The 25513-nt window shown below is 39.5% G+C and overlaps 2 protein-coding genes across 7 annotated transcripts in view; one reads left to right on the forward strand and one right to left on the reverse strand.

Moving 5' to 3' along the window:
- The window catches only part of GTPBP8 (GTP binding protein 8), a 23072-nt gene extending 20089 nt beyond the window's left edge, over positions 1-2983 (reverse strand). For 2 of the 3 annotated variants that reach the window (XM_070243830.1, XM_070243829.1), the window contains exons 1-2: positions 2635-2970; positions 920-1018 (exon numbers count right to left, since the gene is read on the reverse strand). In XM_070243830.1, the coding sequence (XP_070099931.1) occupies positions 920-1018; positions 2635-2970 (435 nt within the window). Of the gene's footprint in view, positions 1-919; positions 1019-2634 lie in introns of all 3 variants that reach the window. The other variant, XM_001502953.7, reaches the window with a different exon arrangement.
- CD200R1 (CD200 receptor 1) overlaps positions 2666-25513 on the forward strand; it is a 56970-nt gene continuing 34122 nt past the window's right edge. Inside the window, exons 1-3 of one of the 4 annotated variants that reach the window (XM_070243827.1) lie at positions 18535-18651; positions 19212-19425; positions 22510-22827. In XM_070243827.1, the coding sequence (XP_070099928.1) occupies positions 22761-22827 (67 nt within the window). In that variant the 5' untranslated portion in view covers positions 18535-18651; positions 19212-19425; positions 22510-22760. Of the gene's footprint in view, positions 3635-18534; positions 18652-19211; positions 19426-22509; positions 22828-25513 lie in introns of those variants that run through there. The other 3 variants (XM_014732888.3, XM_014732887.3, XM_070243828.1) reach the window with 3 other exon arrangements.

The following is a 25513-nucleotide window of genomic DNA, read 5'->3' on the forward strand; positions in this document are numbered from 1 at the left end:
CTTAGGTTCCCAGTTGGCTTATGTGTCTATCTTTGGGAAAATGATTTTAGAATTACAGATCAGGAATGTCAAGAATTTCTCCTATTGTCCTCCCACAGCATGAAAGGAACCTCCTACACAGAGGTGAAGTTTAGCTGGGTCATCTGGTGAGGCAGGGCAGGAATGAGGATGGGGGGTAACAAATGACAACACTCACCAGTGATGGAGCCAGGGAATCAGCTACGTGAAGAAGTGGGGAGCAGAGAAAACTAGTGAAGCCTCATGGAAGGGTTCCAATGAAAGGAGGGGGGGCAGTGAGCACTGGGCTGGTGGGAACATTCTGTCATGGATAGATAATAAAGTGAGGGGAACTGGGGGTGAGATTTGAGGAAAGGGTATCTTCAGCATCGGTAGAGTCTGCATCATCGAGAAGGAAGTGGAGGAAATTAGAAAATGACGGAAAGCTACTACACCAGACTGGCTGGGATAATAAGCACATAATTTGGCCCTGGGTAAACTGGGGACTGCCTGATTGGTGTATGTATATGAGTTAGCAAGGTATACGAAATTATAGGAGGAAAAAAACCACTTCAAAGCTGTTTCTTCTAAAATCAGTGTAGAACTAGATGATCGTTCTCCCGGAAGCAAATACAGAATGACAATAGAACAACTCTCTGGAAAAGATCTGGACCGAGGAAGATTTTCCAAAGATCTTTCCTAAAGATTTCCTAAAGATCCGGCTAGACTACTAAAATGAGTCCAGACACACTTCCTTTTCTTCAGAGAAATACACAAGCATTAATGAAATGTCTTAATTCACTACTTGTTTGAAAGAATCACTTTTCTAGGAACTTAGCAATTACGACTTCCTGTGCCTCCCAACATTTATTATTCATCTTAGTTCACAGATAGTTCAGACATAATATAAATTTCAACATACCGGTTTTTTGGAGACTCTGACTTCAACATCTGGGGCCAGTGAAAATAAAGCCTTTATTAGAGAGGATTTTCCAACATTGCTTCTGCCTATAAAACACACCTTATACAAGAAAAAAGAAGATAACTGAGTACTAGTTTATATATATATTTTTATTTTATGCTGTATGTCATATTAACTGCAAAAATCTGCCAACCTATTCAGTCTTGCCTCGCCATAAAAAGTGGCTTATGTTTAGTCAAACCTCAAATTCTAACATACAGCTACTATCTACTGAATGATTTCAATGAGCCAAGTACTGTTCCAAGCACTTAACATATATTTTATTTACTTTTTACAACATCTCCGTGAGGTCAGTAATATTATTATTCCCGTCTTACAGATGATAAAACTAGAGGCAGATACAGATTAAATAACTCGCCCCAAATTATACAGCTAGAAAGTGAAGGAGCTGGAATTTGAACTCAGGTCTTCTATATTCAGAATCTGTGCTTTTAATTACACTATGCTACTCAAGAATACCTGCAAGCATTCCCTATTCACAAAGCTTTTTGAAGTTAAAAACTAGATGCATTTCAACAAAACTGGCTCTAAAGTACAACCACACATTTGGAACCGCATTTCCCCACACACTCTATGAGGACACTGCAACACCGTTGTAATTAAGAGGTTATTCCTTTTCCGGCTCTCTCTTGTTCCAATTAAGCTTTTCTCCTTTAGTCCTCTATAGTGTAGAAACCAACAAAATATTCCTGATACTAACCATTAATATACGTGGCTCTGCTTTTTAACGCAATACTGAAGGCGGTACAATACCAATCAGTGGTTCTAAACGAGGGCAGTACCGCCCCCTGGGGGGTGTTTTGGAAATTTTTAAGGGCATTTCTGGTTACCAACGATTGGGTGGCATTTAACCGGCAGCGGCCAGGGATCCTATTTATTTTGCAAAACTGAGGGCAGTCCTTAAAAATGCATTGATCGGAGTCCTGCATAAATTCAAATGCTCTGCCAGATTAAATCCAATGATAATACAGAGATAATAAAACCGAATTTTAAAAAATGAATTACACAAAAAGTCCAGTCATTTTGAAGCTTAAATCGAAAAGCGATACTACCTCAAAATTATTAAATGATTTATGTACTCTTAAATTACTACAGCAGTGCTAAATATATTAGAAGAAAAGTTTCGATGCAGTGCTGCAGTTACTGCAAATATGTAAGAAGATACGAGCCTTCTTTCAGCAGACTTAGAACAAAATATTTTAAACTGCAGGACATGCATAAAACGCACACTCAGGGAATTTCAGCACAGTTTTTTTTAAAAACTCTACATTATTGCCATCTCTATATTTTTGCATATGATAGGAAATTTAGATTGGGTGAAAATTACATATCGATAGGGATTACCTCATTTGTGAAACTATTATGCTTTTCATATCCTTCACTTTTTCTAATTTGTCTCGGCATGTTCTCCCTCCTTTAATTATATAGGAAAAAGATAAAAAGGCAATGTTTTGAATGTTTAGTTTGGGTTTGAAAACCTTTTAAAGTCTTCTATATTCATCACCAAACTAATTAAAGTGATACATGCTTATTTAGTTAAGATAATTATATGCGTCCACACAAAGCTAGAAAATAGCTCTCGTTCGTTGACAAGAAACAGGTGATATGAAAATCCCCGCCAAGCCCGCGCGACCAGCGGGCGGCCGCGCTCTCACCTCCGGCCGGGGGAGGGCCGGGGCGTGGTCCAGGCGCTCGGCGGAACTCAGGTACTCGATGCGGTTCTGAGCGGTGGCGGTGAAGATGCTCTCCGCTCTCGCGATGTCCTCCAGGCTCGGGTCGAAGATCTTCAGGTGAAACTCATGCTTCGAGTCGGGGACAAGGTGCCGCTCGAGTTCCTGTAGCGGGAACACGAGTTTCGTCAATTGCTTCTTTGGCAGCCGCAGAACCTCCGCGAAAGCCTGGGATGTGCCGTAAGCTCGGCGCACGCGCCCCAGCGCCGCCGGCATCTCAAAAAGCCTGCCCAGGCCAGGTCGCAGCCCCGGTGCGGCCATTTTCCTCTCCCAGAAGCCCCGCAGCGGGACCTCATTCCTAGGGTCTCGGCTGCGTGTGCGTGTCTCCGCTCCCGCTACGCCTGCTGGGAATTGTAGTCTCCGCTTTCCTCGCTCGTTCCCGCCTAAGCTCTTCGGGTCCAGGATACGGAGGCAGGAGTTGCCCCCTTTGCTGGCTGCCTTTCGCACTCTGTCCCCGATGACTGTGCCTTTGACTTGTATGTCGCAGTGAGGAGACTGTTTAACGGTTTCCAGAGGTGAAAAGACATGTCTGACTGTTTGGTCCTTGAGTCTCAAGCAAAGAAGAAAACGTGTGAAGCTCTGGTGGATTCCAGGCCCGTTTGCACTTCACAGTTTCTGCTTATCTCACGATCATTGATGTTGACGACACATCGCAAGGAAACTTTTGTGAAAAAAGAACAGGGCTGATGAGAAATGGGGGTGAAGCAGCACCTGGTTTTCAGGGGAGAGACTGCCCATATTTCAGCCTCCTCCAAACCTGTAGGAAATGTCATTAAATTTTAGAGATTTCTTACAGAATGAAAGCAAAAACAATTTTGCACCGGTGTTATGGAGTTGTTTCGTGGAAGTTACATTCTGACATTTTATTTCAAAAGTTTCTTCTCAAAGCAATTCAAACTGATCAGCCCTGGAATGGGAGACACAGGTATCGTATGATGAAATGAGTAACTGAAAGATAGTCCTACTTAAAAAACTATAGGTCTTCTAAAACATCAGCAACAAACAGCGGAGGAATATTAACTCCCGGCCCTTTGAGCAGTTCCCCAGGTTGTTCAATGAATGAATGTGATACAAAAATTAACGAACAGGACCGAGGACTTTGAGAGCAGCCTGACCTGTGGCTGGCTGGCTAATTTTTTATTTTTTTTATTTTTTCCTTTTTCTCCCCAAAGCCCCCCCCGGTACATAGTTGTATATTCTTCGTTGTGGGTCCTTCTAGTTGTGGTATGTGGGATGCTGCCTCAGCGTGGTTTGATGAGCAGTGCCATATCGGCACCCAGGATTCGAACCAGCGAAACGCTGGGCCGCCTGCAGCAGAGTGCATGAACTTAACCACTCGGCCACGGGGCCAGCCCCTGGCTGACTAATTTTTGATTGAACTTTGCTTTAGGCCCGGAGGCTTTTCTCCATCCTCTAATCCCAGCTCCCCATAATAAAATACTTTATTGTACACATCTGGACATTTTGGATACATATATTGCTGTGTCTGTATTTTAATTCCAAATACTGGCCTAGGGCATTTTTTTCCTTTTAACAATATATTTGGAAGTCTTTCTGTAGCAATGGGTACTGACCTACTGATTGCTTTTAGTAGGAGGCATATTATTTCATTTATTTTCCTAGTGTCCTATTGGTCACTAATTAGGTTTTCTTATTACAAACAATGCTACAGTGAGTGTTCATGAATCGATATCTTTGCACACTTATGGAAGTAGATAAATTCCCAGAAGAGGACTTGATGGTCATAGGGTATGTGCATTTAGATTTTTTATATCTTTGTTGAAAATTATCCTATAAAGAAATTGCACCAAATTACTCCCTAATAACAAAGTACTACAGTATCAAAGCAGATTCTATAAAACTAGAGTATTATCATGTTGTATAATCTTGACAATATAATAGATGAAAAACTCATTTCTTGTTTCAGTTCATATTTTCCTGATTTTAGAGGGGATGAACATATTTTGACATTTTGTTAGGTCATTTTTGTTTCTTTTTTTGCCAAAATAAAAGGGGTATTAGATTATTCACCTTTAAAAATTTGATTTATAACTTTAATTATTCAGAACATTGACCTCTTGTCTGTCATGTTTTCCAAATATCTTTCCCAATGTGTTTATCTTTTGGTTTTTAAATAGTACTTTTGGTTGCACAGATTTTTAATTTGTAGGTGGCCAAACTGAACAGTCTTTTATGTATTCTTAGCTTTGTGTTATGTTTAGAAATTTCTTCTAAGATTATAAACAAATTAACCTATCTTTTCTTCTAGTAGTTTAATGTTCCTTTGCAGTTAAATACTTGATACATCTGGAATTTATTTTAAAGGAAAGAGTCAGCTAGGAATTCAGCTTTATTTTTTTTTGAAATGGTTAGCTAGTTGCCTTGATAATATTTATTAAATAATCCATCTTTTCTTCACTGATTGATAATACTACTTGTATCCTAATAACAAATTTTCAAATGAATGTGAGTCCATTTGCAGACAGCTCCGAACTTTGAAAGTGCTTTCGTATGTGCTATTTCATTTCTTAACCTTCAGGTCCCAGGTTTGGAAATAAACCAGAGCATCGAGGACTTTTTCCAATTCTCAGAGGGGTTTGGGAGGTATTCAGGCATTAACAGACATCACAGTCCTCCTTCTGTAATCCTACGTAGCTGTGGATCCACAATCACTTGACAGGACAGTTTTTGCAAAATAAACGTTTTTGTCATCCAAAGATTGAGAGGTCAAACAAACAATCCACTGGAAATACATGTGACAAGGAAAACCACTTAACAAATTATTTAATCATCCTTTTTTCTCCTTTACTCTATTTTCAAAAGTATCTATGTAAGCAAAGCATACAAACTTAGGAAAGATGATTTAGAGTAAATAATACACTATGCTTTCCCTGGGTAAATATGATTAAACTCTTCCCTAAATTCCACTGCAGGCAGAGGCATGCACAGCAGTGAGGTTTCCCAGGGAGAGGGAAAAAGCTAGAAACAGGAGGAATTAGCTTAGGGGAACTAACTCCATTGCAGAGCTGCAATGGAAATCACGGAGTCCACAGAGAATGGTCAAAGTCCAGGAAAATCAGGCCACATTGGTGTCGAAGGGCATTCAGTTGGTGGATAGGATGTTGCAATAGTACTCTCTGTGTTCTGGCAGTATTCTGACTCTGGTTGTTGGCAGCATCTTGGTTCCAGGTGGTCTGTCTGGCTGAAGCAGTACCCCAGCCAACGACTTTGGATTGGGAGTCAGGATCTAGCCTCCTGGCTAGGCAGGGTATCAGGGCTGAGATTCAGAATAGGATTAAGTCCTAGTGGGGAAAGGGAATGTGGATTAGGAAACCAAGCAGCTGCTTACGTCATGCAGATTGCCCAAACATAACAAGGATAGGAGATAGCGCTTGAATTGATCTCAGGGCATCTTAGCACTCCTCCCAGAGAACTGTGGAAAACCCACCCTTGTTCTACTTCCACAGCACTGAGGTCAGGACATAACTTTGCTAAACTGTGGTAGCCTGGGGAGGTGGATAAATGAGCACTGTATTCATGCACTGTCCTGTGCTGTACTCCTCCCTGTATAGTACTGTAGTGCAAATTATCTAACACTGAGAGTGATAAGGCACCCCCGCTCAATTTCATCTTTTGTTCATTCATCAAATATTTAATAAGCACTGATTACATGCCAGGCACTGTATTAGGAACTGGAGATATATGAGTGAATAAATGAAACAGAAAAATATTTCTGTCCTTACGTTATTGTCTTGTGACAATAAATAAGATAAGTAAAATACAGAGTATGTTAGGTAATAAATTCTTGGGGAAAAGCTAAAGGTGGGTAGGGAAATAGGATGTGTCTGTGTGTGTTGAGATGTGGGAGTGTTGCCATTTTAGTGTGGTCTTCACTGAGAAGGTGACATTTGAGCACAGACTTGAAGGAGGTGAGGGGATAACGAAGTGATGATCCGGGGGAGGCGTTCCAGGTGGAAGTGCAGACTCAGAGGCAGGAGTGTGTATGTCTTGTTTGAAGAACAGCAAAGAGGCCAATGTGACCAGAATGAAGTAAACAAGGATGCGTGCTGGCAGTGACTCTAGCCATTCCTATCAAACTTTACTTTGGATATAGACATTTTGTTTTTTAACACCTCAGTATTATTTTTAACTTTTTTTTTTTCACTGAGGAAGATTTGCCCTGAGCTAACATCTGTTGCCAATCTTCCTCTATTTTGTACATGAGCCACTGCCACAGCATGGCCACTGATAGACAAATGGTGTAGGTCTGTGCCCGGGAACCAAACCTGGCCTGCAGAAGCAGAGTGGGCTGAACTTAACCACTAGGTCACCGGGGTTGGATATAGACATTTGAAGTGAATGTATGTTTTTTGTTTTTGCTGTTTGGCATCCCTTACACAGAGAGAAGCCACCCACTCCCCCTCTGTGTGGTTCTAGAAGGGCTATCAATAACAGTGGTCAACTCTTCTGATCACAGCAGGTGGGATTTGGCCGTACATTGTGTGTATTAGGACAATGATGACTATTTGAGTAATGTGCAAGTGATCCCAACCATGCCAATTATTACGTTAAACTTGGATGGGCAGCTGGCTCTGCCACTGAGCCCTGTGTCGTGATGCTGGGATGCAAGTCCAGCACTCATGATGGCTGTTCTTCACTGCTACATGAGGGACACCAACAGTGCTTTAAGAAAGGATGAAGCTAACACAGAAAGAAAAACGGTACTGAGTGGTGGGGATGGGAGGCGGCGTGACTCCTGATAACCTATGGTGAATTTCATGTTCTCTGTCCCTCTGCTCTCCAATCACACAAGTCAATGTGTTCCTCTCCTTGTTTTGACTGAAACTGACTTGACTTGGATTTTCTGTATCTGCAACCAAGAGTCCTGATTAATACAGCATTATAAGGTGCTGTGTGGTTCCTTGTGTAAATCCACAGCCATCAGACTACCGTGCAGGGTGGTTGGAGAGTCCTATGTAAATTTCACTCCTCTTCTAGAGAGGCATGATAAAGTTTTAGGGCTTAAAATGTCTGTGAATGCAAGTTAAGCAGGTCAAAATATTATCCTCCCTCAAGCTGGACTTGAGGAAGTTCAAGTCTCCCTTCCACCCAGGGTATTTCCTTATCAGTGGGTATTCATGATCTTTGGTAAAGGTCAGTAGTCTGGTTATGTTGTGAAAATTAGCAGAGTTCAGGATGTGTTTATAGTCCTCCTGAGAAAAAGTGCCTTCTGTTGGACAGCTTAGGAGGTAGTTCCCCACAAAGTTAATAAGATTTTACTCTCTAATATGACTTGGGAAGATATTACATACTTTACTCACATTCCTGTAAATCAGCTGTTATTGCTAAAATCTATCTGACCTAAACGCCAAAGTTCTACTCTGTCATGTTCATCGAACGAGAGTGAAAGGAATGAACAGAGGTAGAGCAGAGGTGGGATCTTTTTCTTAGGACGGGATCATCTCAATTGTTCCTTCAGTGATGTCTGTCTCTATAATGAACTGTAATTGGGTTCCGAGTGGTCTCAATTTATGTCCAAGTCTGGTGGTTATCATGTTTAGGGAATTGATCTAAGACATGAAGAAAGCAAAGGTGGCCCTCGATGGGGAGGCAGACTCGGGAGTGTCAGAGAGTCAGCAAGCACAGCATACACATAGATTAACTCTCTTCCTGGGCTGGAAATGGTTTGAATGCTCTGACAGGAGCAAGGGCAGAGACTCTAGGACAACTTACGTCTAGATGCAGAGAGAGGTAATGGATTAGATCTCAGTGTCCAATTTACAGAAAACCTTTTCCTACGATACCTCTCCCCTTGTTTTAAAAACAGTAATTAACATTTATTGAGTGACTGCTATGTCAGGAATTAATCTGTGTGCCAGGAATAAAATAAGAGAAAAACATGGTCACAATCTAATTGGGATCTCAAAATCTTGTATTAGGAGGAAAATATTGGGAGGAAGAAAGGAAAAGGTATTATATGAAAGAGAGTATCACGGGAGTTGCTTGAATTGTAATTGAATTGTTTGAATGAATTCTTTAAATTTAAAATGCATTTAATTATATTTTCCTCAAGTTTTCTGTGCAACACTCATTTTAAAAATTTACGTTAGAGGGCCCAGCCCTGTGGCTGAGTGGTTAAAGTTCCATGTCCTCTGCTTCGGTGGCCCAGGTTCATGTGTTCAGATCCTGGGTGTGGACCTACTCCACTCACCAGCCACGCTGTGGAGGTATCCCACGCACAAAAAAATAGAGGAGGACTGGCACAGATGTTAACTCAGGGCTAATCTTCCTCAAGCAAAAAAAAGAGGAGGATTGGTACAGGTGTTAGCTCAGGGTGAATTTTCCTCAGCAAAAAAAAAAGAGAAAAAAGTTTACATTAAATACCACCTAACAGGTTGACACACATTTACAGCACACACATGCAACATAATGTATGACTTGTCCGCCGAATTTCCTGATTAGATTATAAATTGTTATTCTTGAAATTTCTTATTCTACTATCTTACAAAAAACAATGAAGACATATTTCCTATGACCCTCTTCTTTGGGAGCTCCTCAAATCATTTAGTTTCACTTTATATTTTGTTACTGTACCTTTGGAGAATATCTCTAACTTCAGAGAGGGTTTTTTTCTTCAGAGAAGCTTTTTGAGCTTTCTTTTAAGGTTGTGCTTGCTGTTCAAACACGTTTCTCTAAAGAGATCTGGAGATTAAATATCAGAGAGTGCTCATGTGTAGGAGGTGAGTTCTTAGAATGATTTGGGTCTGGAGGAGGAGGGTAGAGCCTCGCTTCCCTCAAGCTTGTTTTTCTCAATAGAGAGAAAAATAATTATTTTATGTAGTCAGTTTTCTCATTTGTAGTTGTATGTTTGATCTCTCTGCCATACTAGCGCGATTAAAATATTTTAGAACACTCTTTAACTTGTGTTTTTATATTATACAGTTTTTTTTTTTCTTGCTGGAAAAAAACATGGGTTTGGCTGTTCTCACTGATGAATTCATTAACCTTTTAATTCTTATTACCTGTTAGGCAGGGTTATATTTTGATGGGCAAGTTTACTTGGAGGTGCACCTCTAATTTACATCTTCGTTGCCTTCTTGGGAGTAAATATGTGCTCTCCGGCACTCTGCATCAATGAGACAGCTTTTCAGAGGCAGAGATGCTGAGATACATTCAGATTGTTTTATTCACTCACAGGGAGATTGTGTCAGGGTCCCCAAGACTACTCCCCAAATTTGGTGATTCTTTAGGCAGAATCGCAGGACTCAGCTTATGGTCGTACTCATGGCTATGAATTATCACAGTAAAAGGATACAAAGCAAGAGTGGGAAAGGGAAGAGCACTCAAGGTGAAATCTGGAGGAAACCAACCAGTCCCGAGCTTCTGTCAGTCCTCTCCCAGTGGAGGTGCACAGGATGCATTTAATTCTTCAGTAACACGCTATGACAACACGTGTGACATGTCTACCAGGAGCGTTCTCCTGAGCCTGGGGCTCTGAGTTTTTATCATGGGCTGGTCGTGTAGGCACCTGGTGCCTGTGTGACTGACTGTGATCACCGACTTTCCAGACTCGCAGAGGGACAGCAGGTGTTCGGCGTAAACCACGCAGTTTGCACAAGCAGTTTAGATACAGGCAGCCACTGTTACCACTTAGGGAAGATTTCCTAATCAAGTGCTCAGACGCCAGCCAAGGGCCAATCTGTGAGCAAGCCTTTCTAAGGGCCGCCGTCACAGGCCTGCACATACATTAAAAGGTGAATTCAAAAATGAGGAGTTTCTCATCTGCACTTGTTGTGAGATTATATACTTGTAGGAGAAGTATATTCCAGGTTCAGCTCTAAATACGAATGATTTTTCTGGAGATTTTTGAGAAAACTGGGACAAACCTGCTCTAGTCATTTTAGTGGAGCATGGCGAAACGAGAACTCTTCATGTTGAAGGAGGTTATAACCCAAGCTGCTGCGTCAGCTGCTGTCAGGAAGGATGAGGCCTTTGGAGAGCAGAGCAAGGAACATTAGCAATTGAACTGGTATGAACAGCAGATCCTAGATGGACTAGGTGAGCCCTGGGGTGTTTAGCTGGAGTTGAGTGCAGTTAGGTCCTGCAACATTCCCTCCAACCTCCTTACTTACCTCCTTCCTGAGCTGGACAATAGATTACAAAAGAGTCTTTATGATTACTTTTAGAAAGGAGTGATGTCTGGGGTAGAGGTATGAGGCAGTTACCTGATAGGCAGGATCTCCTCAGAGGAGGACACAGAAAGAGCCATTGACCCCAGAATGTAATGCCAGATGGTCTTCGTGCTGTGAGGTCCATCTACTGCCTAAACTAGTACAAGCTAGGGCCCAGACTGTCACTCCTCTCCCTTGTATCTGCCTTGCCAACATAACTAACTGATTTTACCGTGATAATATGAGCTCACAAACTCACATTATGAACCCACAAGCCAAAAAAAAAAAGACAAAAAAGTCACTCTAGAAGTAATCAGAGTGAATGGATCTGGTGGACAAAGAATTTACAATAAAAACAGTAAATATCATCAGAGAGATAAGGGAGACTATAGAGAAACATGTAACAGGAAGCTTCAAAGAATCAACTGGAGATACTAGATATGAATATATTATCTTTGAAGGAAAGATCTTACTGGACGGGTTTAATAATTGAGTAGCAGAATGAATACAACCAAAGAAGAAAATATTGAGCTGGATCTTCAGGATGGAGAATATTCTAGGAAAGCACTAGGAAGGGGTAATAAGATGAAAAATAAAAAAATGTTCAGAGCTGTGAGGGATAGAAGAAGAAATGTTAGTATCAATATCATTGGAGTCACTGTCAATTAAATGGAGGGAAGTTAGTACTTGAAAAAATAATTATTGAAAAATTTCCAGAATGGAAGATGTAAGACCTCAGTTTGAAAGGGCTCATACAACAGAATAGATGAAGGAAACTCTACACCAGCCATACTGAGTTAACATTTTAGAGCACCAAGTTCAAAAAGCAAATGTTACAAGTCTCCAGAGGATAAATGCAGGTCAAGTACCAAGCAATAAAAATCACATTAAATTTTCTGAGTAGCAGCACAGAATGCAAGAAAAGAATAAAGTCGCATTTATCAAGCGTTGAAGAAAATGAACATCGAGCTCAGTAAAGTTTGACTACATAAACAATGACCCGAAAAACATATTCTAACAATCTAGCACTAAAACTCTAGTCTAGACCAACGCTACTTTGACTGCGGTTCAAAAAATAGTTTGTTACCATCTGGATGAGACAGGAAGCTTGTGCAGGAAAGTAGATCAAGACGCTGCTGCTTTTATTGAGAAAATCTTGCTAGGAGAAAAAAAGTCAGCGGGACTAAACTGTGCTTAGTAATACAGATGGTTTACACTTTGACACAAAGGTCCTTTTTTAAAATATCAAGACTGGTATCAAACAGTTTGTAGACCAGTGCTTGTTCATGAAGCACATTTTGAGCAGCACTGCTGTAGATGATATCACTGTGGGGTGGAAGTGCACGTGGCCATCGGAACGTGAGAGTGAGCATCGGAACGTGAGAGTGAGCTTAGCTATTTGTCTTGGTTTTGTGGTGGAGAGAAGATTTAGATATAGATAAACTTTAAATTTTTTAGGGAAAAAGAAGCGTAAATATGAGTGTTATTAAGTTGCATTGTTCACCGTAAGAATGAAAATAGGATGTAGACCTTTTAAAATAGAATAAGAAAGTTGAATTCTTCTAATGGGAGTATTAGAAAAGGATAAGTAAATAAATTTTAAAAGTATGACACATAGATAACTAGAAATACGATGGCTAAAATAAGATCTACTATCATAGCAATATAATAAATGTAAATAGTTTAACCAATAAAATGATAGGATTCTCAGATAAGTAAAAAACAAACACAAGACAACAGAAATGCAAGATTCAAATCCGTTAGATAATTCTATATGTTGTTTTTAAGGCAAAGTTTAAAATAAAAATATTTGGCCTTTTGACTTCTTCTAAACTATTTATTTGAAGCTGACAGGTGGGTGGGGCCAAGCCAGGAGGCAGCTGAGAGGATTAATATCTAGACTATAAGGAACTTTAGTATATCACCAAAAAATATAGTTAACCCAGATAGAAAGACAAAAGTCTAGGAAAGCATATGAATGGTCAATTCACTGAGGGGGAAAACTGAATTGTGTAGAAACAAGAAAAGGATTTATGGCTAACTATATAATGGCTTATGAATTATGTATATTTTATGATTCTTCCAAACACAGATGGACCATCAAGAAAACATCCAGACTTACGGAACAGTAATTGAATTGGCCATCTTTGATATTTTGCAGACATTGGGTCTTATAAAAACTATAGGTTTACATTAAATTTTTTTTTTAATTTTAAGTTGTGTTTGTTAAGGTAGGAGGATGGAGCATATTTTAGTTAACAATTTGTTATCTTGATTTATAACATTAAAATATTTGGATGTGTGATATATAAGCTTCCATCTGCACTCTCACCTGGGCCCCACAAATATCAGGGGTGGGCCTGATAAAGGAGGAAGAATAATAAAAGAAATTCGTAGCAGGGCTTCCTACATATTGTGGAAGACTGCATAAGTGGAGCAGTGGTTAAACGGTGTATTAATGTCCTATTGCTGTTGTAACAGAGTACCACAAACTTAGTGGCTTATGACAACACAAACTTATTGTCTTACAATTCTGGAGGTCGGAGGTCTGAAATGGCCTTGACTGGGCTCAAATCAAGGTGTCAGCAAGGCTGTCTTCCTTCTGGAAGCTCCAGAGGAGAATCTGCTTTCTTGTCTTACAGCTTCTAGAGGCAGCCTGCATTCCTTGCCTCCTGGCTCCTTCCTCCACCTTCAAAGCTGGTAGTGCAGCCTTTGCATCTCTCTCATGCTGCCTCTGACTCTCCCTCCCTCTTTCACTTATAAAGACCTTTGTGATTATATGAGACCCGCCTAGATAATCCAAGATAATCACCTCATTTTAAACTCCTTAATTTAGTCACATTTGCAAAGTATAAGGTAACATCTCACAGGTTCTACAGATAAGGACGTGGACATCTTTGGGGGGGACATGATTCTGTCTACCACAAATGGAGAGCGGGAATGGGGAAGCAGGTGGGAACTGAGCCCTCGGAGGAACATTTTCACTTTTTACTTTATACCATTTTGTACTGCTGTACTAAATTTTGTCAACAAGAAATTACTTTTCTAATAACAGTCATTTAAAAATTTATTTTGATCCCTCAGCCATTTTTTGTTTCTTTTTATAGAAAGTAAATTTTATATAGTGCTTCTCTTTGACTTGTGGAAGCATTATTTTGATGGCCTCTTAAAGTCATTGTTTTAAATAATCCCATGTAATAGAGATACACACTGATGTACATAGAGCACAGCTGAGTTACCGAATAATAGGACTTGAATAAAGCAAACTTTTGGAAGAAGAATAACGGTGGAATAAAAGACTAAATAAGGAACAAAAAAAGATACTCAGGAGGTATGTCAGCATGTCACTTCCACAAAACTAGTTCCAACCTGTGTGTTGGGTCTTATTCATTAACACTAATATCCTGGGGGTCAAGGAGTTGTTATTTGCTTCCAGATGGGCCTAAGATAAATAGTAAGTTAAATACTGACAACATGTTTCTGGGAAAGCTTAACTCTTTTAGCAGTAGTAATAGTCTATTTCCATCTTTTCCTGATCCTCTCATATCGACAAACCAAATTTAAGCAGTCATGAAATACATTATTTTAAAACAGACTATTTAATGCATGTGAAGTGGACAAAGAAAAAGCAGCCTAACCTTAACATGGCCACCCAATTTCCTTCTCCTTATAGTATCTCCCAAGACATTCTAATGGTCTAGGTGTCGTCCCTCTGCGTGGAGGCGTCTAATGATGAATACTGTGATAGTGATTTACTCTTCAAGACGGAGGCATAGTTGCTTGTGTTCCCACTGCCGTTGGTTGTGGGGTTTTCATTTTGAAGAATCAGGGTTTACAGATCAACTTGTGGTGCAAGCCCATTCCTGATTTACCCTCCCCAAGGTTGCTACACCACCAGCAGGAGCTCACTCATAATTGGTTTTTTCACTCTTAGGACTAATTTGTTAGTAGGTGGGCACCTTTTCTTACAGGTTTGATTACTTTGTCATGTTCAGCCAAGTAAAATATAGAAACACTAAATCAAAAAAAGATCTTAATCTACTTCCTTTTCTTGATACAGAGCATTCAACACCTAAACATTTTCAACAGTCTCATAACACTTCTTTTCCTAAGGTCAGATAATCATATCAGTATACTTTAGAAAATTCCCCTAGACACACTTTCAAATCATGTTAAACCAATCCAAAATTGTTGGCAACATATTAGATAAGTGAGAATTAAAGCACACAAAAAGGAGAGATCATTAGTAGGAAAATAGTCACAGAAACATCATTTAGATAGATGTTAGTGCAGCTTAAACTCTCACAAGGAAAAATATCTTAATGTAGATCTTTGAACTTTTAAAATTCTTAAATTTGATCTATGGAATATCCGAGCTTTTATGTTGCATTGACATAATCAGTGCTACAAGTGACCAGAATAAACAACAATTTTAACAGAACCGATTGATGAAAGTCGTGTTAAACGCGGCAGCTACAAAATACAAAGGATTTTCAGCTTCTGGAATCGCTTTATCTTTTTGCTGCTACCCAAAAGTTAAATGGCAGAGTGACTTATTTTTTAAAAACCATGCTTTTGAATTCATAACTTCATGTTTTCTTTTTCCTACTCCAACACAGTAGAGATTGGTGAAATGGTCAAGTTCAGGAAATATTTTTAAGGAAGAACCAAAAGACTTGCTGATGGATTGTGAGAGGTGAGGAAAAGTAAAGACTCAGAAGATGGGACTTCTGTATCAGGAAATGGCAGACAGAAATTCAGACCAACAGTCCCACTGAAGACAAGTAGGAAAGCTAGACATAATAATAATAACAGCAATAACCCTACTGGAAAGTATCAGAGAACTTGCAAGGTAACGAAGAATTACTTGGCCAAGATCCAGAAAAAGAGAGAAATACAGAATGGTGAGCTTGGACCTTAGACCTACTTTACCCTGGGGATATTTGTTGATCCAGAAGAGCTGGCTGAAAGGTTAAATAATGCTTTGACAGCTTCTTGAGGAGGCAGAGGTGGGGGGAGGAGGGAGAAAATAAAACCACTGCTCACATAGATTACAATCAAGCATTGAGTCACATGGTGGCCTAGAAAATCTGTCCTTAAAATTGGATTAAGATGATCAAGATTGCTAATGTTCATAGATAACTGGCAGAAGTAAAAGAAAATCCTCTCTGGAGAAAGATAAAATCATACGAGCCTCAAATTATTTCTATAATTTGAAAAACAAAGCAAAATGCCTGGCACATGAGGAAACCAGACTTCATAGAAAAGAACCAACAGAAACGGTAGATGTTAGAGATTTACTCACAGCTGCTCTAAATACTGGAATTTTCAGACAGAGACTTTAAAATAGTCTTTTTACATTCAAGGAGACAAAAGACAAAATCAAAAGTTTGGGTGGAGAACTAGAAATTACCGAAATGACAGCAGATTTGAAAAAAGAATCAAATAGACATTCTAGAACAGAAAAGAAAAATACAGTAACCAAAAACTAAGTGGCAGAACTGAAGTTGAAACCCAGAAAATTCAACTTTAGGGGCTATAGTCTTAACAGCTACTCTCAAAACTAGGAAAAAAATCGTGATATTCTTAAACTTCCAAATTTAACTAATTAAACTTAATCCAACTTAAACTACTTCCCAATTATTCATTGAAAACATTAAATCATCTCATAAAAGATAGACAGCGTGGTCAAATATGTTATTTGGGAATAAAACTTATAAGTCACTGATATAAAAAACCATGATGGTTCAATGGACCATTTGTCACTCTCCTGAAAAAGGTCCATTGAAATTAAATGAAATTGCAGACAGATGGCAGCTCCTATGACTGGTACAGTTTTCATGTTTCATGTTCTTTTACTAGGATGTTACAAAGAATTCATTTATTTATTCATTTAATACTGTCTGAGACATTTAAGGGGATACCATTTGGCTCAGTCCGGAATACTACTTTTTAAAATTTCCTGTCCCTCTTGCCTCTAGCAATGAGGGCTTTTTGGAGATCAGATGACACCTGTCTCTTCAGAATGCTTTGCCTGGATGTCAGTTTTTAGCCAAGGTATATGTCTTGGCTTTTTATTCTTTTCAATTCATTTCAGTATTCTTCTGGACTTCCCCTTCCCAGGTGTCGCTCATAGATGAAAATAACATAACGGCCTCTAGAATATTTTTTTTTCTGTGAGAATTGGCATTTATTCCTGAAGTTGCCAAAATCATCACCAAAGATTCACCAAGGAGTGTGTAAAGGGAAAGAGGAGACTCGAACACTGATTGAGGGGCCAAGTCAGGAGTTTGGAGGGAGGGGGAGTGTTTGGGGGGACCCCCAGCTGTCCCTCCCTTTTCTAATACCACTGGAAAGGGTTCCTCCTCTGGCCAGCACCTCTCCCCATTAGCCATGTCCAGTTTCTCTTTGGGGAGGTAGAGTGGAGGAGGTGGGAAGAGGGTGCAGTGTGAGTGGTCTCCAGGAGGGCTCAGGGCACTAGGGTGGGGACTGGGTTCCTTGTTTCACATGCATCTTAATGCAGAGCTCCTCCAAGCTTAAATTTTCAGCAAGATTTCTATTCATTAATTTGGTTTCTCAGGAATGAAAGACAATTGGTTGGAATACCATTGTACTTGAGACTAGAATTAGAGTAGATTATTTTCTGATGTTTATCCACATGGCGGGCACTGTGAGGTACCACCTGACCCCCTTCAATGAAGGACCTTTTTTCTCCAGTGTTGATAATTTTGTCAGCAGTTAAGAAGTCAGCGCTTCCATGGATTGCCTCACCCAAGGTCATGCTTGTTCCTAGAGCTGTATGTAATGACTGACAAATGCAGGAGCATAAAGGTATGGCCATTTCAGCCCAACAGAGGACAACTCTAAAGGGTAGTTCAAGCTACAGAACTCCCCATGGGGTTAATTGAGCCCGTTGTGGGCCTACCTTATAATTTAATTTCTCTCACTGCCCACACCTGTTTCTGTCTCTTCATTTCCACAAGGATGATCTAAAGTTACTCTCTAATAACCATCCTTCACGCTAAACTCCATTCCAGGGTTTGCTTCCCAGGGTGCCCAAACCTATGATAATCTACTTTAAATTTCCCTGTAATGAGGCATGGAATCTGTCTTCTATCCATCTATCCATCCATCTACCCATCTATCTCTTTATTGTTTTTTGTTTTTTGTTTTTTTTTTGCTGAGGAAGATTCACCCTGAGCTAACATCTGCTGCCAATCTTCCTCTTTTTGTATGTGAGCTTCCACAATAGCATGGCCACTGACAGAGGAGTCGTATACGTTCATGCCAGGAACCGAGCCTGGGCCGCCAAAGCAGAGCACACCTAACTGAAGTACTAGGCCACTAGGGCTGGCCTTTTCTTTACTGCTTTCATTAAGCCACACTGGCGTCTCAGAAGACTCATTCTTCTTCTTTTCAATAATTTTTCTTTAGGTTATAATACCTATCCTATCCATCACGTGTTCATTTGTCATGTTTAACTAATTTCCAGAGATATAAATAAACGTGCAATGTTTAGCATGTTAGCTTACTTTGTGATCAAAATCTCAAAGTGCAGCTGTTACTGAATTTGCTAAATGATCTTATGAAAACATTAGCTTTGGTTTCACCACATGATCTCTAGGGGGCAGCAGAGAGCGATCTTAATGCAAATAGGTAATTGGAGACAGAGCAGAGTTTCTTTTCTCTTTCTCTCTGTCTCTGTCTCTCAGTCTCTCTCTTCAAAACAAACAAGCTATAAAGTTGTAAGAGTGCCCAACTAGAGGAAAGAGTGAGTGACTAGATGATAGATTTTGGAGGGATGAGGAGCGTGGGAGATGTATTGGAGACAAGACCTCTGTCTTGTTAAAAAATAGGTAGTAAAGTAACTAGCCACATAACTAAGAGATAAACTTTGGAGTGAAATTTCTTGGGCTTGAATGTTGTCTCCAACACTTTTTAGCTGTGACTGGACAATTTACTTAACTTCTCTGGCTTCAGTTTCCTCAACTGTAAAATGGGGATAATAATATTTACTTCATAGGGTTGTTGAGAGAATTAAATGAGGCCATATTTATAAAGTGCTTAGAACAAGGCCTGGGTGTTAAGCTAAGGCCTTGACAAATGCTATTTACTATGGATATGACCAGTGAGGTCTAGAATTGACACTCAGCAAAATATAAAATATGGTCACTAATTTCTTTGCTCTGGTTTTACCTGTTTATTTGCTATTACACATATTTTATTTTTAAACATCAATTTCTAAGTTTTTCTTTTTCCACAATCTGTGAATTTATATTGAAAAATAATGATTAACTCTCATCTGATATATGTTTTATCTAACTTTTAAAGGAGAACTAGGGAGGTGACATAGCGTCAACTGTATATTGGAAGTGCAAAATTTCAAGGTAAGTATCAATGATATAGTAGAATGTAAAAAATAGAAACATACATTTTGTGAGTCTCTTTTAGGTTACTCATCAGTACATTTAATGATTGTGCATGGAAGAAGATCCAGGATTTCAGATGAGTCTTCAGAGCTTGGGCCAATGAAGATTGTAGAGAGGTGAGTTGGAGAATAGGGAAATAGGATATAGCCAGGAGAACAGCCATTTTATGCAATCATGCATTGAATTATAGTGCCTCTGTGGTAATTCATTAGCTTCAAATCTCTAAAGATTGTGCCATGAGGGCAGGGAGGAAGTGAAATAAAGAGTGGAGTATTGTGGAGTTTGAGTTCCTTGAAATTCTTCATGTTATTGGCCATTGTTCTTTCATATCTGTGAAACTGTTGCATTAGTACTTGGGTAGCAGCAGGATGGGGTAGATTGAGCAATTTGGGACTAAGTGTTTAGTTGTGTGTGTGTGTGAGTGTGTGCATGTGGAAGGGTAAGTCAGGCCACATGTCGAAGCCAGAGAGCTCACAGAAAGTAAAAATGACAAGGCAAGTAGGTATTGGCCCATTTTTGCAAGGATGAGCACCCATAAAATTCAGCTAAGGAAGGAGTGGCAGGCAGGTGCTTGAGTTCTAGGTAGTCATGATGCAAATCAGGAGGTGAAAGGCAGCCAATGGAGAACAAGGGGTCAGGAATAAAAGGCCATTAGAGTCTGTGCAGTAAGTGTTCAAGATCCATGCAAAGCTTCTACATGATGGGGAGGAATCCCAAGGGCAAGACAGCAATGTCTTAACTGGTTTCAGTTGTGGCTAAGTATGAATCTGATATTGGAGACAAAGAGATACACTTGACTGGAGGAAGTCTCCTTCAAAAGCATTTATAGGAGATAAACCAATTTTTGAGTAAATCAACAGTGCAAATTTGGGGACATTGTGTCTTAAAGCAGCTCTCACTTACTAAAGCTTACTAAGCCTTTTAGTTTTGACTATTGCGATAGTAACCAGCATAACATTGTTCTGTTTGTCTCTCATGTGCATTGATTCTTAATTGGTTGTACTGAAGAGAAGTTGGGAGACTGGTAGAGTAAAAGGTTTGGGTTTTTGTTTTGAGCTATACCATTCTCTTGATCCTATCTTGCTCTTCTGCTCTGTTTTTTAGGTCCCTCTGCTCAAGGGGCACAGTTAAGGAGAATCTGGGGCCTTTAGATTTTTCAGAGAGGTACATTTACTAGACAAGCACATTTTTCTTTTATTATATTGACTTTCATGGCACATCTTTGATGGATGATTATGCTAACAAACTCTTGGTCCCTTTATTGTTTCTCCAAATACTTGCTCCCCATAAGAGGTAAAGGGGGGAGATGGGAGGTTGGGGGAGTGGAGTTTGGGGTGGAGGAGATAAAGGAAGGGGGATGAAGTCTCATCCTGCCAAATCTACTTTGAGAATTCTATGGTTTTTGACACTATTCTCTTGACTCAAACTGCTGATTGTAGATTGTGGTCTGACCTGAGAAAGCGCATGGGAGTGAGTCTATGAAAGTTGCTGTCTGAAATTTCAAACCAGAGGAATTAAGTGGAGAGAACACAGGGCTAGTGACATGAGCCATGAGTTTTACTCCCAGCTGTGTCACCAAGTTGCTTTGAGACCTAGGCAGGCCATTTAGCCCTTCCGTGCTTTAGTTTTGGCTCTGTCGTTGAAGAGGCATTAAAATAAATAATCATCAAGAATTTTTGATGACATGAAAAAATGCTCATGTCAATACAATACTAAGTGGAAAAAACAGGTTGCGCACCCGATTAAGAAACTTGTCTCGTATCATCGGACTAGTAATTGCCCTGCAGAGACTCAACCTTAGGTCTGTCTGTCATCAAAACCCATGGTCTTAACCAGTACAGACCTTAACCTTTACGTGGTGGAAACCAGACTGTTATATTTTAAATGAGATTTCATCACTGATTTTTCTGACACCTGGTAAAACATTAACCAGGAGAGGCATTGTTTTTGCTGTAGTCCACCATTGTCACTGAGCTCACGTCTTCAAGTATTTCATGCTCTCAGTTACCTGATTTCTGTCGTAATCAAACTGGTTCACTGGAAGGAAAGCTTGAGGAGGGGAAGGGGAAAATATATATAGTTTATGTTTGGCTGGGGGAAAATGGAACTGCTAACTTAAAAGAAAAAAAAGGCATGTGTTTAATCTTTTTCCTGTTTGCAATGTTTTCTTCCCCTTCATGGAGAGTCTTGCCTTGGGTAGGAAATTCTTAGCACGCAGAGGATTTCTTTCCTCCCAAACATAAATAAATGCATATGAACTAGCCACATTAAGGCAGAGGTTTTACAGTAAGTCTGAATTCCAGATGTGTAACAACTAAAGATGAGTGTTTATTTGTAATTTGGTTGAAATGACCACTCTAGCTCTTCAACGGTGAAACTGAACGGAAATAAGTACCAAACTGTGATAGACAGAATAATGCCTCCCAAGATGTCCACGTCCAATCTCTGAAATTCTTAAATAGGTAATCTTACATGGGAAATGGGACTTTGCAGATGTGATTAAATCAAGGATTTTGAGATGGGGAGATTATCCTGAATTGTCTGAGTGGTCCAATATAATCACAAGGTTCTTTGTAAGAGGGAAGCAGGGAGATTACAGTCAGAGAAGGAAATGTGATAACAGAACAGAGGTGGGAATTATGCAGCCACAAGCCAAGGAACGATGGTGCCCTCTAGAAGCTGCAAAAGGCAACAAATGAATTTTTTCCATGTGTCCAGAATGAACACAGCCCTGCAGACACCTTGATTTTAGCCCAGTAAGATCCATTTTGGTCTTCTGACCTCTAGAACTGTAAGATAACTTTGTGTTATTTTAAGCCACTGGGTGGTAATTTGTTACAGTAGCAATAGGAAAGTCATACACTTATGATGCTTCTAGAGTTGTAGACTTGGTAGATAGTAATTTCACATAAGAATTTCAAGGGAAAATATTTTATTCCAAACTTTATTATTGAGGTTGTCCACCTTTTCAAATTGGAGAAAGCTTCTAAAAGCTATCACGACTGGGAAATTTAAAGGGATGGGCTAAAAATAGAGAAATATCTTGTTTTACTTTTTAAATCCAAGGTTAGACGAACCCATTTATCTTGGGCACATTCAATGCTTTACTGTAAAGTTTATCTGTGTGCCACAGAAGTGAGAGGAGGACCAATGAGCTGAAACATAACTCAATCAATCCGCTTCCTCCGTCTCTGCTTCAGCGCTTCATACAGGAAATCTATTGCTGTGTCAAGTTCCAGAGAAGAGTTTCTTCTGTTCCAAGTTACTAATCAGGCTAAAACACATAGAGTTGAAGGAAGAGGCCAGGAGGAAAGGAGTTCCCGCTGCCGATTGGCTCAGAGGATCTGGCACTCAGAAGTCGACCAGAGAGAGCCTCACCATGTCCACAGCTCCTTCTCTACCTGTGTGGAGGAAAACTTCTAAGTGAAGGGCAGGAAACAAGAGACCAGAAATGCTCTGCACTTGGAGAACTTCTGACCTGCGGCTGCTATTGACTTTGATTGTCTTCTTAGTGGTTGGTAAGTGGAAATTCTCTTCGGGAGAGCGACAAGAGAATGACTGGGGAGAAGCCCGGTCTCAGCTTTTCCTGAGCTTTCTTTGCCTTTCTTATGAGGCAATGCAAAATAATTGCAATCATAGATAGGAGGGAGGGGGCCTACTCCCAGATGTATTTCACTTTTTTATCTGTATTTTCCTCTTTGTCTTACTTATTTTACTTTGTATCCTCCTACAGTATACATATCTCTATAATTTGCCTCGCTTTCCACTTCCTCATTTCCCCTCCTCCCTCTTTTGAATGAGGCAGAATAAATTAAATCATGTCAAGTAGTGATCCAAGTCATCTGGGTTCTCTTTATCTTCTTCCTCCTTTAAAGAAAATTTAAATAATAATCCCAACCCATTTAGGTCTGTATTGTTAACGGAATAGATTAGGAAATTTAATTGCTTTCTGTCTACGACCAGGTGCTTTTAAAATATAATACACTCACAGTTTGGTGGTGCATCTGTGTTGTATGACTGTATTTATCTTTAAGATGTGTAGGCTGTAAAAGACACTTTCTGGGTTAGAGGGCACACTCTTTAACCTCTAGGTTCCTGTAGGAGTTGTAGAGAATTTGGGGCTATTGTGGGTTGTCCAGGTTTTACTATAGAGACCTGGTAGGAGCTGACGTGGGAGGGAGTTTTCAGGTTTCACTTTTAGTAGGTGGGAGCAGCTGCAAGGAAACAGTGTAGCTGGGTTTAAATTTTATAATTTGATAATTGAAAGAAGAAAATGTTTTTTCCCTTCATAGGAATGACTTTAAAATATTGCCTATCTTCCAGCCAAAAAATCTGTTTTCCACATGGCAGTCTTACCGGTGAGCACACATAAAATAGCCATACTGTACTGCTGTACCTTTCTAGGCAGGATTTCCACATCCCTTTCTCCTTTGATCTGCACAGCAGCCCAGTGAAGCAGGGGTGGGGGACATGTCTTCCTTTGACAAAGGCAGAAGCTGGGGCTTAGAGAGATGAAATGATTTGTCCAGCACTACTGGTACATTGCAGAGTCCCACCCGGCCACGTCTGTGCATCGCTGAACATTTGAATGGGCAATTTTCCTCAATATTTAGCCATTGTGATTTTCGCTTAAGAGTACCACGGTTTCTTACACCACTGGGTTATGAACCTAATGGACTATTTACTTACTTAAAAAAAATATCAAGTGATCTGAATCTTTCAATAGTTAAGATCTTTGTGTGCAAACTCTTAGAGAAAGCTGTGCAAGTCCCAGCTTGGCAGGGAAGCTAAGTAGGCAAGAAGCTATTTATGTCAAGTTGCACTATGACTTTTGGGTAAAGGGAAAAAAAAAATCAAGATTAAAACACAACAGATAATTTTGAATTTTAGTGGTTTAAAGGTTTGAATTTTACAACTATTTCTGAACACAACTAGGAGATACTACATATACCAAATGTCTGAAGTTAAGGCTTATACAATTATAAATTTATCAAAATGTTTAGAATCAAGATACAAAAAAGCGAATTAATTTAACTTAACATGCAAAGACTTGGCATTATAAATTCACCACGAAATAATTCAGAAAAATAAGCAAATTATGCGGGCATGAACTTATTTCTTTATTACTAATACTGCTTTGTTATTAACACTGCCAAACAGAAATGACTCACCTCATTATACAAAATAAATTCACAAAGGAGCAAGAGAGCTAATGACTTCAAGGTAAAACATAGCATTTAAAAAAATCTATTTACTTTTCTGTTTACTTATTTGCTTATAAATTCAAGCAATGTGCTATTTAGTAAGCCAAGTTTATTAAGAAAATAATATCTGAGAGGAAAAATTAAAACAACCTAAGTCATCCACTGCAGAGCAAAGCTCTACAGATCTGTGTCGGGTCCCCTGCCCTCATCCCCGTTCACCCTGTGCCCCTTCTTCCTCCTTATTTTAGCCTATTGCCTTCTAGATTTCTTTTTCTTGAATTCAAATTAAATTTTGCTATTCCGATCAATATGATTCTACCTTTTATAAAAGTCACTGATATTGAGATTATGAGTTCCTGAAAAGGAATCCTCCACACTTTTCTTTCTTTTGGCTAATTTTTACCATTATCCTCATCTTCCACTAGGGGGCAGGCAGTAACAATCAGAGGAGAGAAGACAGGGGTGTTTGGTAGCCTCAGCAGGTTTGCAAAAGATGGAAAAAGAAATTAAAAGCAATTGCTAAAAAGAAGGGGTTTGTTCTCATAGTTTCAGTTCTATCTTCCTTTTCTAGTTTTTGATAGTTGTGAATTTACATATTATAACAAATTTTAGGTATGTTTTCCTCTAAACATCCATGCTTAAGCAATCAGTAAATTAATCAAAAGTTTTTATTAAGTCTTTATAAGTGTGTATGCAGGGGGTGTGTGTATGTGTGTGTGAATAGTGCCTAAAAGTTATCAGCAATCTAAATTAGGGAGATCAAGCTAAGATGAAACAATTGGAGAACATTTTAAATCAGTCAGTCTTGAAATTGTCTATGAATCCAGTGAAAATCCAAAGATGAGAGAAATTATGGTGGTTTGGAGTTGTTGAGGACTTATGGAGGAGATGGGTCTTGAATGATGGTTTGGACCAATGGGGAAAGGCAGAAACATAAATTGGGAGGAGGGGATGCACAGCACAAACAAAGGCAAGGTAGTCTGGGGAAAGAAAGAACTCT

This window comes from Equus caballus, chromosome 19, assembly GCF_041296265.1.
Source record: "Equus caballus isolate H_3958 breed thoroughbred chromosome 19, TB-T2T, whole genome shotgun sequence".
Lineage (NCBI taxonomy): Eukaryota > Metazoa > Chordata > Mammalia > Perissodactyla > Equidae > Equus > Equus caballus.